General features: G+C 46.9%; 1 protein-coding gene across 2 annotated transcripts in view; it reads right to left on the bottom strand.

The window, feature by feature from the left end:
* Scara3 (scavenger receptor class A, member 3) overlaps window positions 1-19,883 on the bottom strand; it is a 34,585-nt gene that overhangs the window by 8,674 nt on the left and 6,028 nt on the right. For both annotated transcript variants that reach the window (XM_017315980.2, NM_172604.3), the window contains exons 2-5: window positions 10,144-10,242; window positions 8,296-8,415; window positions 5,037-5,135; window positions 2,731-3,774 (exon numbers count right to left, since the gene is read on the bottom strand). In XM_017315980.2, coding sequence (XP_017171469.1) covers window positions 2,731-3,774; window positions 5,037-5,135; window positions 8,296-8,415; window positions 10,144-10,242 — 1,362 coding nt within the window. The remainder of the gene's footprint in view (window positions 1-2,730; window positions 3,775-5,036; window positions 5,136-8,295; window positions 8,416-10,143; window positions 10,243-19,883) is intronic.

The following is a 19,883-nucleotide window of genomic DNA, read 5'->3' on the forward strand; positions in this document are numbered from 1 at the left end:
AGAGACTGAACACTCATGTGCTCTTGTTAAGCATGTGAGTCGTGGAAAGCACAGAACTCGAAACTGCCAATAAGTAGGGGGTGGGGGTGGGGTACTGCCCAAGGCTTATTATGAAGCACCACAAATCTGTGTGTGCAAATGGGCTGGCACATGAGAAGCTTGGGATCGCCTTTGTTCTCGGAGTGAAGTTAACACCACCACTCAGTTGGCAGAATATGCACCATAAGAACCATCTCTGAAGCACAGAACCCTAGAGGCCACACAGACGCGTAGTTTTGGTGAAATACAGTGGCAAAGGTTTGGCTCCCATAGACATTCTCGGTGTCTAGCTTCATTGCAAAAGTAAAGCACAGCAACAAGCAAAGAGGACCTTCCTCTTCGACCTGGTCAGCCGGAGTGAAGAAAAATGGTCTCTGGTGGAAACACAAACACACTGTGGCATCAAGAGAAGCCAACATAGGCTTAGGACTGGTGGCCAAAAAGGAGCAGAGTATCAGTGAGGTAGGTTCCAAGACCAAAGGTGGCCCAAGGAAATGAACTGGGAAGGGCCAAGCCTTGGATACTTCAGAGGATGCAAAGGCTGAAGGAGACTGGCTAGAGTGGACTTCAGACCTCCTTCCCATGCTGTGACAGCATAGGGCCTAAAAGACATTATTGTTATCAGGATTTGGGATTCAAAGAAAGATCATAGGAAAGTACTGATCACAGTTTTGCCTAGTGACCCACCAGCAAAACGTTTGCATGTTGCTGCCGCTTTGTGTTCTGCTAGGTTAGAAGATCCAAGAGGACAAATGCCTTCAGCAAAGACACAGTGGCGACTCAGTTGAACAAAAAGTTAAAGACCATCACAGGGTCACTTAAGGGCTCCTATGACTCTGGGTCGAGAGGGAGGGAAGAAAGAAGGGAAATGGTGAGCTTGCTCACATGGCCAAGGTCACTAGGAAACTTGTGCACCCAATCGAAGCATCAATCCAAATGGCCTGGAAGCCTCAAAGATGAAGGTTTCCAGTCATCCAACCAGGAGTAGCCATGAGCCACAGGAATGCTGGCTGAGGGCAAAGGGGACTTGAAACAGGAAGTGGAAGATAGTGTTATAAGTCCTAGCTATGACCACTAGATTGATGACAAAATTAAGGTCTGCATTGTCACGAGCATGTCCTCCTTGCCACTATAACCAGATCCTTTGTCATCTATCTGTCAAAGCATAGGACACATGGACTACATTGACCTCACAGTATTTGAGTTCTGAGAAAGGAGGAGAGTGAAAATTGTTCTATAACCCCCTTGTGTGGGAAATTTTAGTACGTGCACTTTGATTTTACACAGGATAATTCAGTGTGTTGTGTGGGAGCTCGAAACACGACCTCTACTACCAGCATCATTTGGAGATTAAGCATGGCGACCAAGAAAGTGTGTGTGGGCAACATGCTGGCAAGGTGTAGATTCACAATGCTTAATTTTATGTATCAGCTTTAAGGGGTCACGAGGCACCTAGGTAATTGACCAAACTTCACTCTGAGTGTTTCCATGAGGGTGATTTTGGTTGAAGTTGACATACGAATTGGTAGACTGAACGTAGCAGAGAATCCTCCCTAATGCAGGGTTATCCTCATCTAAGAGGCTGCAGGCCAGAATAAAACATAAAACTCACACTCTCCTGAATAAGAGAATCCTTCCTGCCTGATATTCTTCTCATCAGGGTATTATCTCTACAGATCTTGGACTTGCCAGTCTTCATAGTCATATAAACCAACTCCTTATGATATCTATGTATCTAGCTCTGTATCTCTGTATCTCTGTAACTCTGTATCTATCTATCTATCTATCTATCTATCTATCTATCTATCTATCTATCTATCTATCTATCACTTGGCTATTTGTTTGTTTTGTAGAATTTAGGGAGATATAGAATATAGAAGAAGAACCCATTAGGGTGATCAATCTATGAATGACAGATAGTTGGACAGGCAGACAAAAGCATTAACGAGGGGGCAGGAAAGGAGAAAGTGAGCTTAGATGGTTTCAAAAAGACAAAGTCTGCAAACTTGCCTATGAGGACAAAAAGAAAGCCATGGATAAAACAGAATTGTCTATGAAAGGCAAAGTTAGAAACCAGATCACCTGCACTAAGAGGTCTACAAGAGCCTCGCTGCCTCCCTCCCCTTCCTTTCTTCTTTAATTTGCTCATTTTGTTGAGATGAGACTTTTGCCTTATATTTCTGACTTACTGCATAGCCCAAGCTGGCCTCGAGTTCATGATAATTCTCCTGCCTCAGCAGCTTCCTAAGTGTTGGGATTACAGGTGTGCACCACTAAGCTTAGCTTAGAATTTCTTAAACACTAAAAATTATTTATTTTTATTTGTGTATAGCACATGTGTGCATGTACCTGTGGAGTCCAGAAGAGGGCTTTGGATCTCCTGAAGTTAGCGTGACAAGTGTCAGCCTCTTTATGTGGGTGCAGGGAACTGAACCGGGGCCTCTGGAAGAGCAGCGTGTGGTTTAATCACTGAGCCATCGCTCCAGATCCTCAAAGGCATTTCTTAGAGTTGCCTGCTGCCCTGGGAATTGGTTAAAGGATGATTTTGGCAATCTATTTTCCTATCTAGCATCTTCTTTCTAGCATCCTCTATCTAATGGACACACTCTTGGAGATTTCCCTAACATCAGATGCTCTTGTATTCAACAATAACCAGAGTCCCTGGAGAGGTCTGCCCAGCCCTCCTCTTACCTCGGATGACGGTGACATTGCGAAGGATTTCTCCGTGGTGTGTGTCCACAGCCTTCATTTCCTCCATGATCATGGAGAGGTTTCGGACATTGAAGTCTAACCGGGCACTGAGCAGACTGAAGCGCTCCCTGAGCAGATCTGTGGTGCCCAGCATGAGGGAGACGGATTTATTCAGGTAGTAGAGCTCTTCAGCATGGGTGTGGAAGCCCAGTGTGCAAGACAGCCGCACGTCGTCCAGGTACTTGAGCATGCTGTGCACGTGGTTGTCGGTGGCATTGATATTGGTGAAGATAGTGCCGATTTCAATCTCATGAGAAGCCATACGTCCTTCCAGAGACTCGAACCTTTCCACTGTGCGATTCTGGGCATATCGGGTGTGGTATTGGAGGTCATGCATGTTCTCCTCATGGTCATCCAAAAAGGAAGAGATGTTGTCCAGCTGTAGCTGTAGGCCCATGACCTGCAGAACCAAGTCATGCATGCTCTCAGAATTCTGGCTAATGCGCTGTGAGGAGGCCCCCAGGGTGGTCTGAATGGTCTTGACTATTTCGCCAGTCTTGGCAGAGGTGGTTCGCAGACCCCCAAAGAGTCTGGTGTAGTTCTGCCAGTCAGTGACTATCTTCTGCAGGGTCAGGGTCTCCTCATCTGTCTTCCTTTGGATCCCGTGGATCCACTCAGCAGTCTGGCCCACCGTGAAGTTGATCTGGTGTACAGCAGCCTTGACATCATAGCACTCCTGGGTGAGGTCCTTCAGGGTGATGTCCATGCCTGCTGTGGTGGCCTGCCAGCCCCTCACCTGTGCCAGGAAGAGTCCCAGGGACTGATTGACCTGGTGAATGGAGAAGGAGCAACTGCCCATCTCCTGGGAGATTTGACTGCTTCTGGTGGAGAGCAGCTCATGGGTCTGGGAGGTCTGGTCCAGCTGGACCTCCTGGGCTAGCAGCATCTTCTGAAGCCCCTCCAGCTCCTCCTGGACCTTCCTGATCTCTTGCCCCAGCTGCTCAGCCTCACGGCAAAAGGAACAATTGATCAGGGCTTTTGGGTCTTCAGGAGAAAAGGGGACAACATTTTCAGTTAAATGGGACAAAGGTGGTGTGTGTGTGTGTGTGTGTGTGTGTGTGTGTGTGCGTGTGTGCGTGCGTGCGTGCGTGCGTGCGTGTGTGTGTCTACATGTTTCTAAGTGTGAATGCATGGAGGTCTGAGGACAACCTTTGGTGTTGTTTATCTTGAGTTTTGAGACCCATCCTCTTGCTGGCCTGGAGCTTGTCAATCAGGCTAGGCTGACTGGTAAGTGAACTCCTAGAATCCGCCCATTTCCACCACCCTGGGCACCGGGATCACAAGCTCCTGTTACCACACCCACCTTTTCCATATGTGTTCTTGGGAACTCAGCTCAGGTCACAATGCTTACATGGCTGAGTTATATCTCCCTCGCCCCAGAGATACTTCTTGAAATGTAGGCCCAAGGAGCTGGCAAATGGCTTCTGGACTGAGCTCACTTTCCTGCTATGAATATCCCTCTCCTCCCCTGAGAAAAGCCTTGCCACCCCTGCGGAATTCCATCTTTATTCCGTAATAGAAAAGCGAGATTTTGGATATTTGTCCCTTAGCATCACTGCATTCTCAAGATTACAGATCTTAGTAACGAACTGTTCCAAGGGGGCCAAGAACCTCATTGTACACTCATTTAAAAATTCTGCACACATTTTAATATCTGTTGTCTTGATTGATATCTCATAATATACTTGTGGGGAAGGTGGTCCTGCGGACTATATTTCCTTATGACTCCTGAGGACTTACATAGAGAATTAGCTTGCCAAATAGACGTCTGTTACTAGAAGTCAAGCCAACACTATTTGCAACAGAGAAAGTGACCTTTATCCCCACCTCTGTGATGGCCTCTTCTGATGACCTCACTCTCTCTTAGAATGTTCATCATTGGGGCAGAAGCTAGAGACCATTGTGAACTGTGCTGTGGCTTAAGGCAGTGACTTGAAATGGGCTCACATCAGGAGGCTTTGCACGGTCTTAAAACTCATTTGAGACATATGATGATTTTTTGCGAATGGACCATGCTTACTTTCCTTCTCTGACAATGGTCTCTCACTAGATCAACAGCCCATATGGAAAACTCTGCCCCAGGCCTTGTGGCCTTCCAGTATCCCAGCCCTCCTCGATGGACAATGCTCAGCCAGAGATGGAAGTGTGAATCATTGCATGGTCTTAGGAAGTAGGCAGTACCTGTCCATCTCTGGATAATAAGGGGTAGAGAGGGTCCTGTGTGCTTCTGAACACTAGAATCTTACCTAGTCCTTGAAGATTTTCTTGCATTGACACAAGCTTCTTATTATAGATGGACTGGGCCAAGGAGATATCTTCTGAGAGAGAGTCCACCTTTCTAAAAACTGAGGAAACAGAAGAGACACTGGATTGGGGTCAAGGTTTGGAAGTAGCCGCCACTGGTGAGATCATTTTCATCGGTCTGCCACTGAAACTGTCCATACCTCTCCTAGGAGAAAGGCTCCCTAATGGCCAAGCCAAGATGCTCCTTACTGCCTGAGTTCAGCATGTCCCTTCACAAGAATCATAATTCACCTCCCAACCTGGGTTTTAGAAACAAGACCTCCTCATAAATTAGGATAGTAAAAATTCACAAACGTACAAATAAAATTATTCTTAATTCCATCACCCAGAGAGTGCTCACTGACATCAACACCTTCAAGTAGCTGCTTCTTCTAGTCATGAGCCCATGGATCGTCACTTGACAGTTACATAGACACATACTTTAGAAAATAAAATGCAAAACTGTGTTACCCTGACCATCCAGCTATTTCCTCTTAGAGGCATGGTACCATGGGCATTTTCTTCTCCCTACCATCTTCTTATTCTTTCTTTGGAAGGAGATATTTTTAACTTTAAAATAAATTTAGAAATAGTCCAGTATGTGTATTCACTATACATGGCACTGTGTTATACACAGACGTTTCCATAGAAGGATACAGTGTATATCCATCATTGACCTCCCTTCCCAAGCCCCGCTTCCTCCCTCTACACTTGGTTCCCCACGCGGTTTTATTTCTCCTTTCATGTCATATATACATGTGAGACTTTATATCTCTCTATACAATCTAGAAACCATAAATTAGAGAAAAATATAATATTTGTGTTTATTCATTTTCCAGCAAATATCATATCCTCTTCTTCGTGGTTAAAGAAATTCCATTGTGTAAACCCATACCACATTTTCTTTACCTGTTCTTCTGTGGTTGGGTATCTAGGTTAGTTTTCAGGAACATTTTTCTACTAAGGCTTAAATGTCTCTTTAAAATCATGAGCTTTGGTGTCTACACCACGCTCTGTATGGGAGTACATGAGGAATATTAAAAAAATCCTCTCTCACTGAGGACACACAAGGTGCCTCCTCTCTTAAGCTTATAAACAAAGTCTGACATGTAGATATGACCGGTACTCCAACTTAGAAATAACCCTAGCTGTGATGGTTTGAGGACATGCATTTTTCCTTGGGATAAACTCTTGAATCACAGCCTTTGATCTGTATAAATCTTTGGTACCAAGTTTCCTCTAGAGAAACTCATGCTCCCTCACAGTTCACTTCGTCTGAGGGCCCCGAAGAAGCTGTTGTGTCGGCAGGGTTTAGGGCATGCTGCATCAGAAGCAGGGTATCTGGGTTTATCCAGCAGAGGCGTGGCTGGCCCTGGCGGTGGTGAGAGGTTACAGGTTGAATTGATGACTGACACAGATCCTCTGAAGGCCACATCTGGCAGAATGGAATTATAATTGCCCAAAGCGAATGATTGATATCAAGTCTGTTGGGTGACTTTGGCAGGTTAATGAACCTTTCCAGAAAGAATAGCCATCTACCAAAGGAAAACATGGAGGTAGTATTCTTAGCACCTCCAAACCATTATGCCTTCAAGTGATTTAGGATCCCCAGGCTTCTAGTGAACATTTTGTATCTCAGATCTGTCAAGAGATCAAATTAATTAGGAACGGTAACATGTTTGAGAGAGCCCAAAGACAATCTCACATATTGTTGGGTTGGGGAGCACTTTACAGTTGGCAATAGTTATTTTGTTTGAGCCTTCTCTCATTTGAGAGTACATACATAAAGGAAAAGAAATAGGAAGACCTGATAGTTGCTATTTTGAGTCTAATGTCTCGTTATGTCTACTTGGCATTGCCCTAATTTACCTTGTCTTCTCGTCTTGCTATGGTTTCTGTGTGAAATGCCCCCTATTGGCTCATGGTTTTGAGCACTTGGTTGGTAGCTATGGTGCTGTTGTGGAAGGCATGCCTTTTAGAGGCAGCACCTCGCTGGCCATAGTGGGTCACTGGAGTAGGCCTTGAGATTTTCTAGCTGGGCCCTGACTGAAGAGGCTATGTATCTTGCTATCTCCTCCTGCTACTTACTCTGCCCAGCCCACTACGATGGACTGTTCTCAAACAAGAAGCCACAATGAGTCCTCCGTTCCTTAAGTTTCTTCTTGCCATAGCAAAAGAAACATAATTAATACAGCCAGGGGTGTGGTTCCCAAATATCCTCAACCAGGAGCATAACCAACTGCCTCTCCAGGAGGGTGTTCGCCCTCAGAGTCTGTACCCTGGTGAACGTTGCTCAGGCCTCCATTGTTTCTCCCTACTCTAAGCCGTCTCTTTGGTATCAAGCAGGTTAGAATAGACAGATCTCAGCATGAATGTGACGAGACTAATTTTAAGACAACTCATCTTGAACTCTTAGAGTCTAGAAGGTAGGAGCTATCTGAGCCTGGCCAAACACCAGCACCGTGGTCATACCGACCGCACTGTGCCTCAGAAGCACTGAAACTCGGGTCGCCTGGCCTCACCTGCAGGACTCTGATTTTACAGATCTTAGTAAACCTGGGAATTTACATGTTAATGAATTCTGAAGGTAATCTTGATGCAGGTGGTACTCAAGCTCAGCTTGAACGATACACAGAGACCATGCAAGGTCTTAGGAGCTACCTGATCCTGTAGTCACAACCCAGGGCTATACAATAGATTCTCCTGGAGAGCTGAAAGTTACAGGGTTCACTCTCTTACCCTGGGAATAGGAATGGGCACCAGTAGTTCTGGAAACTTCCACATGATTTCCATCTCAGACCTGCCAAACTCATCTGGTTATTTTCTTCTATTCAAAGCCACACAGCTAACTTTGTTTGTGTGTTTGTTTGTTTGTTTGTTTGTTTGAGACAGGTATGATCCTGGGTATCCCTAGAGCTTGCTCTGTAGACCAGGCTGGTCTTGAACTCAGAGAGATCCACCAACTTCTGTACCCCCAACCCCTGAGTACGGGGATTAAGGACGTGTACCACCACCGCCTGTCTCTTAACCAAATCTTAACCAGATGTTAGAAGCAGGTCTAATCTTTTAGTGGATTAGCCAAAATGGTTTCTGAGCCAGGAAGATGCTAGTCTGTGTGACAGGTGACAGAGGTGGAGTGCTTTTCCCTATGAGGGTGTTTTTGGTATAGAAACCTAATCAGCTATCCCCCCTGTAGCCAGGACCAGAAAACTCTGAACTCACCCAGAGAGGCCAGCACAGCCACGGCCACCAGGAGCAGAGTGAGGAAGAGGTACAAAATCCGCACTGATGTGTGCAAAGATAGGTTCTTCTGGCAGCGGTTGCAGCGGGGTCCTGCCCGGCCTGTGGAGGACACGAAGATGGCAGTGGCTTGGGTCAGTGAAGAGGACGGGGTGGAATGCTTAATTCTATGTCCATGTTCTGTCCTGCCTCGTCACTTCTCAAGCTGGGCTCACGGGGGACTTTTCTTCTTGTATTCCTTACTTGTTCTGCCGCCTAGGCAGAGTTTCTAGAACTTTCTGGAATAGAGGAGACAGAAACCACCCCACTCCTCCTTACCAGTCATTCTTTCTCAGCAATCTCTTTATTCAGCCCACAGTGTAGGAAGAAGATGCCTTCCCTCGCTACAGTGGCCCTACCACAAGTCCAGCAGCCTGCTCACCCCCTGCCCAATGCAATGCTGTAGTGTGTGCTCAACACGACCCAGTTTGCCCATGACCTTCTCAGTTATAGCACAGAAACTCTCCTGCCACGAGAGTTCCTCAATAGGGGCAATTCATGCTTTACATAGAGGTTCAGTTTTAAGGTTTAAAGTCTCACTCCTGGGGACCTCCTCAGCCCCAGACATGCCAGGAGTTGGTAAGGAATATTTTTCCTTTCCTTTCCTTTCCTTGCCTTGCCTTGCCTTGCCTTGCCTTGCCTTGCCTTGCCTTGCCTTGCCTTGCCTTGCCTTGCCTCTCCTTTCCTTTCCTTTTATTACATATTTTCTTTATTAACATTTCAAAAGCTATCCCAAAAGTCCCCTATACCCTCCCCCTGCCCTGCTCCCCAACCCACCCACTCCCACTTCTTGGCCCTGGCATTCCCCTGTTCTGGGATATATAATCTTTGCAAGACCAAGGGCCTCTCCTCCCAATGATGGCCGGCTAGGCCATCTTCTACTACATATTCAGCTAGAGACACAAGCTCTGGGGGGGGGGGTACTGGTTAGTTCATATTGTTGTTCCTCCTATAGGGTTGCAGACCCCTTCAGCTCCTTGGGTACTTTCTCTAGCTCCTCCATTGGGGGCCCTGTGTTCCATCCAATAGATGACTGTGAGCATCCACTTCTGTATTTGCCAGGCACTGGCATAGCCTCACAAGAGACAGCTATATCAGGGTGGTAAGGAGTTTTCAAAATGGGCAAAGAAGCTATAGTTCTCCTGGAAACCAAACAAGGAGTTAAAGTCCACCAGTCAGGTTGCTGCATGGAGGGAAGAGGGGGCAGGTGTTTCTGGAACTCTGGGAGGTGATCAGAGCCCACCGAGAATGTAGGATGTCCCCCAAGATGAGCTCAACATAGCTGCAAATGGTGAGTACTAGCAGCAATTAAGAACCTAGTGTCTGGTCCACGCAGCACACTAGACTAAATTTACAATTTTGAGGGCTTTTTTGGGGCATCCCCTGCGCTAGTACAGCATCCAGTCAAGGTAAAGAACACAAGCTGTAATCTGTACCAAATGCCACAGAGCACCCTGGTCCAACCAGAAACTCAAACAGCATGTGGTCCAACCAGAAACTCAAACAGCATGATTAACAAAACAGAGAACAGACCTTGGGCATAGTGTGTGGCTAGGAGAGATAGCATGGGTTCCTGCCAGGGCTCAGGTGGAGCCCAGGGGACACATGACACTTATGACAAATGCTGGTTTCATCCATACTACACAGCTTTGCCATTCACTCTCCAAGGAGCAGTACAAAAATGAGAGGAGGAATTCTGAAACTATGTATTTGGGCACACTGCTAATCTGTCTAGAGATGACAGCAGAAACTCTCGGCTCACACAGGAGATAGGGGGTCCCTAACACTTACCCTCTTGGGTGCATGGGAAGGATGGCATGTCCTCGTCTTCACCAGCCAGGTCCTCTTCAGTGACACACAGTACATCCCTGTCACTGCCAGCTGATCTCACTGCAATGGAACCAGTTGGGTCAGACCCCACTTTATCCTGAAGCCACACCCTTCCCTTTCCAGCTTTCCATCTGATATCAAGATTCACATCCCATGTCCGCATAGTTCCTAGGTCCAATTCACTCTACCTGAACCCCAGGTGACCTGATATAAGCTGAAAAACAGGGTGTGTGGGGGGTAGAGGTAAGACTTAGAAGAATAAGTTATTGAGATATCCCAGCCATCTGATAAAAGATGTGCCCATCTCCCACAAGCTAGGAAGACACACAGGCTAGTCAGCACTTTACTCAGACCCCTGGGGTGGGTGGACAAAGAGACATAAGGATGTGTTGATTGGTCCAGCACATGGAGCAGAAGCAGAACTTCCCTGCTTCAGCTACAACTCTGAAACTGGTACTGCATGGGCTCCAGGACTGTGTGCAACCCAGCTGGGAAGGAGGAAGCAGGAATCCAGAGGTGGGCAGACAGAGAATGAACACATCCTGCCTCCTCCGTGTCACTGGAGTTCCACCGAGGTGTCCAAGGAAGCATGGAGGAGAGGGCCAGGTGATCCCTAGATAAGACCTAAAATGATGTGTCTTGTTATTGAGAAAACTGTTTTCCCTCCTCACCCCTTCCATCTCTTCTTCCTAGGGTAATAATGAGGAAGGTGCTTTAATAAAGAGGCAGAGCCCAGTTGTCATAAGAAAGACTCCAGCACCTGATGGAAACAGATGAAGAGACCCACAGCCAAACATTAGATGGAGAACCAAGTAACCTGAGTCCATCGGGATTCACAGAGACTGAACCACCAACCAGAGAGCCTGCATGGGACTGATGTAGGCCCTCTGCACTGTTAAAGTGTGTAGCTTGGTCATCTTGTGGGACTCCTAACATCAGGAGCAGGGGTGTCTCTGACTTTGCTAACCTGCCTTTGGGACCCTTTCCTCCCTCTGGGTTGTCTTGTCTAATCTTAATAGAAGACAATGCACCTTAGACTTATTGATAGGCCATGGCTGGTTGATATCCATGGGGGGAGGAGGGCTGCCCTTTGCTGAAGAGAAAATGGGGAGGGAGGAATGAATGGGGAAGGGGAGGTGGGAGGAAGGTCAGGGAGAAGAGGAGGAAGGGAAATCAGCAGTTGAGATGCAAATCAATTAATTAATTTATTTATAAATAAAGAGGCAGAGCAAGCCATTGAGCCCATGAGAATTTACTTTGCTCTGGGAAATGGGAACAAAGCCAAGGGTGGAACCTAAACTTTCTAGGAGAAGCATCTTTGACCCTTTTTAAAAAGCTTTATTTACATATTTAAATGATTTTATTCTTTGGTATGCAGGTGTGTGTGTGTATGTACATGCATGTCATAGCTAGAATAGGCTTTCTTTTGTTATTATTATTTTTTTTAAATGAGGAATTAGAGTTTGCTAAGATGAGATTTTTACCCTAGGTTTAGGTCTGGACATCAGTAGAGAGACCCTCAGGAAGAGCAGAGTATATCCAAGTGTGACTGTGGGCTTCTCAATAGAAGCTGCTTATGTGTCTTAACCACAGCCAGATATGCCATTAAAATATTTTATTTTTTAATTATGTGCATGTGTGTGTGCCTGTGTGGGGTATGTGTATGTGAGTGCAATGCCCACAGAGGCCAGAGGAGGGCGTTGGATTCCCCTGGAGCTGGAGCCAGTTGAGAGACATCTGAAAAGAGGGTTGGGAATTTAACTCCGATCCTCTGGAGGAGCAGCACGTGCTCTTAACTGCTGAGCCATCTCTCCAGCCCCAAGCCATAGATATTATTTCAATGACATCTGAAGCTACAGATCAAATGGTTGAAAAGAAACTTAGTTCCCCCCACCCCAACATAAAATAATTTTCTTTATACAGTCCTTACAAATGAACTTACTTGGTTGGACCATAAGGATATTTTAATGATAAGATAATTAACAAATTATCATCAAAGAAGGATATTAAAACCATACTTTTAACTATACAGCATGTACTGGCACATCCCAATGAGGCTCATTATAAAGACAAATGTTTTATGAGGTTAACTCAAATTATCTCTATATTTTATCTTGTATGCTGAAAAATTGTTGGTGAAAGGCTTATTGTGGAGAGGGACATGGGACTAAAGAAAGTGCTTACCATGTATGAGACCCTGGTTCTTTCCCTAACACACACACACACACACACACACACACACACACACACACCCCTGAAGACCCTGGAGTCTGGAGATGCTGCGTTCTCTGGTCAGCTGTCAGCCCAACGGCCCGTTTTCCTTAGCCTCTTGTCCCTCTCCTTCCCCATTTTTAGAGGAACCAGCTAGGATACAAGTTAGAATCTTTCCTGACAGGTATGACCAGGCACCAACCAATCAGAGTGAGTGCCGTGACCAATCAGAAAGGTCTTGGACTGTCCCAAGGTGAGACACAATGACAGCAGTGCTGAGGAGGGACAGCTTCTGTGGTCCAGGTTTTGTTGTGAAAGCAGTGACCTGGCTGTCCCTTGTAGGACTCACGGTCACATGTTCCCATTATTGTACACACTGAAGACTCCATGCCCAGGATACTGTCACTTGGTCCTGTATTTGTGTCCCCCTTGGCTTGAGCTCCCAGTTTAAATGCCACCCCCATTTCCCTCTTCCTGTCCTCCTCCTCTCGTTCCTCCACCAAGAACTCTTCTTCTTTGGGGCTTGTTTTGCTTGGTCCCTGGAAATTTCTGTTTTCTTTCAACTCCACCTATGCATTTGGTAGAATGCTTGTCATTTACCTTTTACTAAAGTTTAAAGCCCCCCCCCAAAAAAAAACGTGTTGGAAGCAGCCACTCCTCTTTGTTTTCTTCCATTGTTTCATTTTTGAAATGTGGCTGAAGTGTTGGGTCTGGCCTCAAGGCAATCATTTTGACAATCGTATAAATTATACAACCTCAAGTATCACTTTTACGGTCAAATCGACTGTGGGCCAAAGACATTTAAGAATGTACTAACAGCACACACAATACACGTGGAGAAGCCAAGCTTTGGACTCAAAAATCTTCCTTCCCTGGCTCACATATTACCATTGGGAGGGAGGAACAAAAGCCCTCCACAGTTCTAAGAGGTATTTCTTCTGTAACTACAGATCAGGGGAAACGGGAGAGGAAGAAGGGACAGACACTTGACTGAGCAGGCAGAACCATCAGGGCTGTGACAATGACCAACAGCCCTCTCAGGTTGTGCACACCATTGGCCCCTTTGACCTCATGTCCCAAATGTTGCCTTGCATCCTCTGTGATCAACTGGGAAAATGAGATGCGGTGTAGATGTGATGGTGAATGTTCAATGTCAACTTAGCAGAATCTACAATCACTGGGGCATGGACCTCTGGGCATGTCTAGGGAGCAGTCTCTTGATTAGAAATAGCCGAGGTGGGAATAGCCATCTGTGGTGGGTGGCATCATTCCCTAGGCTGGGATTCTGGAATGTGGAGAAAGAGAGCTGAGCAGCAGCAAGCATTCATGACTGTCTGCTTCCCAACTGCTGATGGGTGTGGCCAGCTGATTTGAGCTCACACTGGCTGGACTTCCTCACCACAAAGGGTTGTACCTCTAACTAACGGTGAGCCAAAAGAAAGACTTTCTCTCTGAAGTTGCTTTTGTCAGTATTTGTCACAGCAACAGGAAAAACAAAACAAAACAAAACAAACCCCAAAAAACAAAAGACAGTGGTCAAGAACACTTGAGAAGCAGTGGCAACCTTGAGTGGGCTCATGGGGAAGGAGCTGAGGAAGGTCCTCATGGCTGCCATAAAGCTTCCCTGCTTAGCTCCCAGGTCTGCCACGGGTCCACTGACACTGGAGCATGGTCCTTAGTGTGTGTGCTCCAGGGTCATGGATTCACCTCTGTGGAACTCAGCAGCCAGCTCTCATGCCCAGAGCTTAAGTTCTAGGGTCAGACGCCATGTCTGGCACAGTGGCTGGCTCAGGGAAGAATGCTTTGAAACCTTTCCATGAGTTTTCATTATGCTTTCTGGTAAGTGGTTCTCCAGCTACACCTGAACACAAATCTGAGGATTTTAGGACTCACAGTCTGACCTCCAGGGGAAGTCTGAGTTGAGAGAGGCTGAAGATGAGAAAATATTGGGGCTTAAAAGCACTCGTTACCTCCATTGTCCTGATGGATCCATAAAAGTAGCCTGAGAAGGATATGGTGTAAGAAATTAGAGAAATTGGTCTCGGGATTTGACAGATGGATGGGGAAATGGTGTGTGTGTGTGTGTGTGTGTGTGTCTGTCTGTCTGTCTGTCTGTCTGTCTGTGGTAAAGGGAAACACCAGCTGTGTGGTGTGTGAGGGGCAGCACATCTTTTTACGTGCTTATCAATTATCAGCCTTTCCAACCCTGCTTTTCAACTCAGTCTGCAATCCTTCCATCAATCTGCCAGCTGTTTACAAGGATTGCTTTGCCCGGGCACTTTACAGAGTGATGATCTCTTTCCCCAAAGCTTCAGGCTAGGTGAACTAGGATTCTTTGGACCGTTCTGTGCTTGTCTAAACAGAAACCTCGGCAGCTAGCTAGGAATGGCCATCCCTAGGAGCTCTGCAGAACACTGCATGATGGGGCTGCTCAGATCCTCGGGCTTCAGTTGAGCCCCTCAGAGAGATATCCCTTCCTTCTTATCCATGCTCTTCATTTCTCCCCACTCTTTAGTGGCGCTTCTCGGCCCTCCCTTGGGACAGGGCCTCCTCCCTGTTTTGGCTCCAAAGGCAATTTCATCACTCCACTGTTTATAGCCTTTGCAAGGAATCTGGAATGATTTAAATGAAGCCTGGCTGACACCAGCCTTCAGCAAACACCCCTCCCATAGCTGCTTTGCCACACCCTTGCTCCCCTGGTAAGAGCCCCTTAAATTGCTTGTCATTAACAAAGGGAGTCAATAAGGACCAGCACTTTCCAGAGCTGCAAGACCTGGCCCACGGAGGGGAAGGACAACTGCCTGCCCAGAGCCCAGTCCTCTTTAGACCAGTGGTTCCTGAGTGTTGGCCCTCTTCCCCTTGATGACATCTCAGTTCTGTACCTCATAGTCCTCTCCCGTCCCCAAAGAGGGTTTCTCATTTTCCTAATCCCCTGACTTCCTGCTGTCCGGTGTAGAGTCCTGCCCTGGGGGACTCTGATTGGCCTGTATCTGGAACGCCTCGGCAGCTTGCCACGTTAGACTCTCTCACTTTAATGAGAACATAATCCAAAGCATTTGTGGGGCTCCCTCAAGCCAAGCCTTTTGTTAAGTACAAAGTCGATGTGTTTATGTCTCATTGAGCTTGGTTCTGGTTGGAGACCAGATGAACATATGAACAGAGTGAGCAAAGCTGGGAGGAAGTGTTAAGCCCTGTGAGGAGATGGATGGGAATTAGATGGGGACCAGGACACAGCCCTGGTGCTGAGGCAGACAGGCTCCCCTGGGGCAAGGGAGAAGAGTTCTCCTTCATCTCCCCATTGTCCTAGCCTCATGGGGCATGGTGACTCAGTGTTGGGGATATAGCTCTCAGAACGAGGCTTACAAGTCAGAGTCACTACTATCCCATTACAAAGACCCAAGGGTAGTAGTAATTGCTTCTTAGTGTCCAGGAGTCTGGAGTCAGAACCCAGAACACATGCACCATCTACAGAGTTGCCAGGAGAGCGGGGATAGGACCCTTCCACCCAGGCCTGCCATCTGTTTACCCATCAGAACTCCCAGCAAGGTGTCACTTCCTTTAGGTCAGTCCACCTTCCCCTGGGCTCCTGTCAGTCCAGGGCTGATGCTACAGTGAATGCCAGTAAAGGTAGCTTGTGGACTTTTGGTGAAGGCCTGAATGTTTTCTGATGTTTTAGCCACGAGCTCATTTTCATTGAAAAACAAATGAAGAACAATCATTTAAAATATGGTTTCAATCTGTTTTATTCTTGGTATTGTCTATGGCCAAGGGAGTGTTGACACACGGGGTTTGCAAGAGCTTAAGGCAACAGAGACACATTGGGGGTGGGAGTGGGGGTTTGAGGCTTGAACTATCAGGAAATGGAAGGTGGGGAGGAGGGCCGAGGGAGGCAGCAGAGTTCAGGTGAGTCTTCCTTCCCTTCCACAGAGCTAGCCACACATGGCATAAGACATTCTTTTCTTTAAACAGGAAGGATTCTTGTTTGGGCGAAGTGGCAGGGGTGGGGACATGAATATATGTGACATTTAGGACTTTGGGTTTGCCCAAAGTTAGGGTGACCTTGCTGTAAAAATGTAAAAGTCGTTGGGCATCTGGAACAGCAAGGAGAGCCTTGTTCTGATTGGACGAAGGTGTCTGGAGTAGGCTAAGGCTAAGCTTCTAGGAGGGACTAGCTTCCATTGCAGGTCTGTCTGTCTGTGCTTTCTCTTTCCCCTCTTGCTGCTTTCAGCATCTAGTATTTCTGGGCCTGGGCTTGGAAGAGGACACTGGATCAGACAAGACGTGTCTGGACCTAAAGTTTTCATGAAGCCCCTCTGAGGGACACTTGAGACAGCAAGGTGCCCTGGGAATCATGAAGGGACAAGCATCCAAGGCTCTAGGGACCAGTCACTGTCTCCCTTGTCCGGAGGCCACAGGGTTCTGAGCTGTGACCAGGGAGTGCTTTTAGCTAGAGAAGACTAGCCAGGTGCTTCTCTTCATGTGGCCCGCATTGCAGGCCACATGCTCGGAAAAAAAGGAAAAACCATCAAACAGCCTTTAAAGGCCAGCGTTGTAAGCCAGCTTCAAAATGTAACAGCAAACACTGCAGGTTGAAAGGGCCTCTGTTCTGCTGGTACCTGAGGGTGTAATCTCCAACTTAAGTGTCAGAAGGAAAGCCAGAGAGGAGGGGATCCCTTGTTTTTAAGCTTTTGCTTGCAAGAGCCAGGTAGAACATTGGGTTGCTGGGTGCATGTCTTGGCACCTGGTTGCTGTAGATGCCGACTTTCTTGGAGTTGAGTCTGGTTCAACCTTTCCTTCTGTGGGTAGGAAACAAGTTTGCTAACCATCTGCTAACTCAACCACCATCACTGACCAGGAAATGTGTGACTGAGTCACCTTCCGTCTTTCCCTCTTCTTCTCTCTCCTCCTCCTCCTCCTCTTCTTGAGACTGCATTCTTCGACAGGAGTCAGAAGGGGGGAGATTCGAGGAACCGAATAAAAGGTCTTTCTTTGAGCACTCCAAGGGACATATTGTGATAATTATCTTCAGCCGAGTTCATAGTGGGTTTTCCAAATAGCCAATTGGGACAGGAAAAAAAAAGAAAAAAAGAAAAAAAGAAAGATCTGGAGAGCCTTCTCGGGAGCCAATGCTATATTTAAAGTTTCAGGACAGCTATAGTTTAAGGTTGGGGAATGCTATAATTAAGGTCTCAGGGTTGTTTTCTTCAAAAGCCTCCTGCTACTGCCCTTCTCCGTGGTTTTGTGGGTTCCTCTGAAGCCTGGTGAGAATCTTCTGTCCCTCTCATTTCCGAGGAAGCCAGGCCTCTTGTTCAGATCCTCGTACTCAGCACAGCATGTTAGCACTGACAGCCTTTCCACTCCTGCGGCCACCTCTGGACCGTCACCATCACAGTTATCAGTTGCTAGTATGTGTGCCCTGGCTGTCCCTGCCTCCTCCCTCTGTGAGCACTCGTTGTATTCTTGGTGACTGTAGAAGTTGTGAGTTCCATCTTGCTTTATCTTAGGTCTTCCTTTCTCTCAACAAAATACTCCCCCTCTTTTGTTTCCCACTACGGGCATTTCAGTGGACAACGATTTTCAGGGATCCTAACCCTAACCTAGCCCATCCTAACTCCAACCCTCCGAGAACACCAAACGTCTACCCCATTTCTAAGCAGCTCCTCAATGGGTGCCATCACTTCTATTTGAAGAACATACTGCAGCCGTGTCTATTGTCCCCGCAGCTCTTGTCTCATAAGCACAAACAGCTCCTCCTCTGCTCCCTGAAGCCTCATGAATTTAGTGGGATTGGAGAAATGGGAGCCAGCAGACTGTGCTTTTCTCGTTGCCTCTCTGGTCTGTGAAATGCTACTATTTCTCACTGCTCAAGGTCCCTGCTGCCTTTTCTGTTACACTGTCCTTCTCAGAGCCCCCTTGGCTTGTGTGTAACACAGTGGCAGTGCCCTCTGTGTGTCAGGGATGCTGTGCATGTGGCAAGGAGGAGGTGACCACCATGAGGCACACTCTGACGTAGACTAAGGTAGCAGCCACTCTGAGCAGTGTTATTTTCCCAAACTCAATCGAAGCTCTCATCTATTACCACATCCCAACACCCATCACCCTCAGGTCTAATTTCCAACTTCCAAGAAATCCTTTTTACAAAGTGTGTCCACAGAACATGGTTCCAAAACATCCTTTGTGGGGGGTGGAGAGAAAGCTCTTAGCAAATATTTCAAAAAGTGGGGAAAAGGATGGCATTTAAATGAATGTTTAATTTTGTGTTTCTCAGGCTGACTTGACCTCAGAACTTCCGGTCAATCTGGAAAAACATGCATTGATTATTCCTATGGAGTGGGGGCTCAGAGGTGCCTCATGTTGGAGAATGACGTTCTGAATAATACCAGCACTGGGCTAGGTTACTCCTTCACACTCTGCCATGCCTGTGAATGGAGTAGTACTGAAGTTGAAGCTTCTTAGTTTGAAACCTGCAGGTCTCAAGCTGCAGGCTGGCTACAGCTCAAGCTGCCTGCTTTCCGGGGCATGACTGCCATTCCTCCTGCATGAACAGCCTCCAGCTTCTCTCTTTGCACCCTGTCACCATGCTTCCCCCCACCTCCACCACACCAATCCTATACACCTGCTCTCTACCCACACACAACCCATCCATCAGCTTAGCACAGGGTCAGAGAGACCACAGCTCTCTCCTGGGGAGGCTGTTAGTGCTCAGCCTGTTTTCTCTGTGCTGTGGAAGACTTTGCCACCTGGGGCAGTAGGAGTTCTGAAAAGACCAACCACACTTGAATTCCAGCTCCGTTATCTTTCACTGGCTCCCTTAAAACATCTGCATCTCACTCAAGCAAGTACATGTGAACAGGATGGGGGGACCCATGTGTATTTAGAGCAGTCAGTTAGCCATGTGCAAATGAGCATCCCCTTTGACCGTGTGTCCCTTCTAGAAACTTTCCTAAGAGGATAACTATGCAGCCAGCAAAAGAGACCATAGAGTTGACTGCAGCATAGTGTAATAAACCTGAGGAGAAATGTGGATGGCCTCAAATACCCTTGAATAAGAGTTTAATTAAACTATTGTAGAATTATACTATAGAACATTACAGACAATGAAAAATGTAGATTTATGATTATTACCTAGGGAAAATATGCATCCTCTATCTATTCCCCGCCCCCTGCCCCCACATCCTACCCTAGGAGCTGAGGATGGAACCCAGGGTCTTGCCCTTTCTAAGTAAACACTCTACCACTGAGCTAAGTCCCCAGCCCCCAAACCCCATTTTGCATCCTTTAAAAAAATTCTTTAAAAATAACTCAATGCTGGAGATTGGATCCAGAGCTTTAGAAATGTCAAGCACAAGCTCTACTATGAACCCCCCCCCCTTCACCTTTTGTTAATTTAACAAACTACACGTAGAGCTGGTGAGATGGCTCAGTAGGTAAAGGCACTTGCTGCCAATCTGGATAATCCTGAGTTAAAATCTCTGGAACCCACCTGATGG

This window comes from Mus musculus, chromosome 14, assembly GCF_000001635.26.
Source record: "Mus musculus strain C57BL/6J chromosome 14, GRCm38.p6 C57BL/6J".
Classification (NCBI taxonomy): domain Eukaryota; kingdom Metazoa; phylum Chordata; class Mammalia; order Rodentia; family Muridae; genus Mus; species Mus musculus.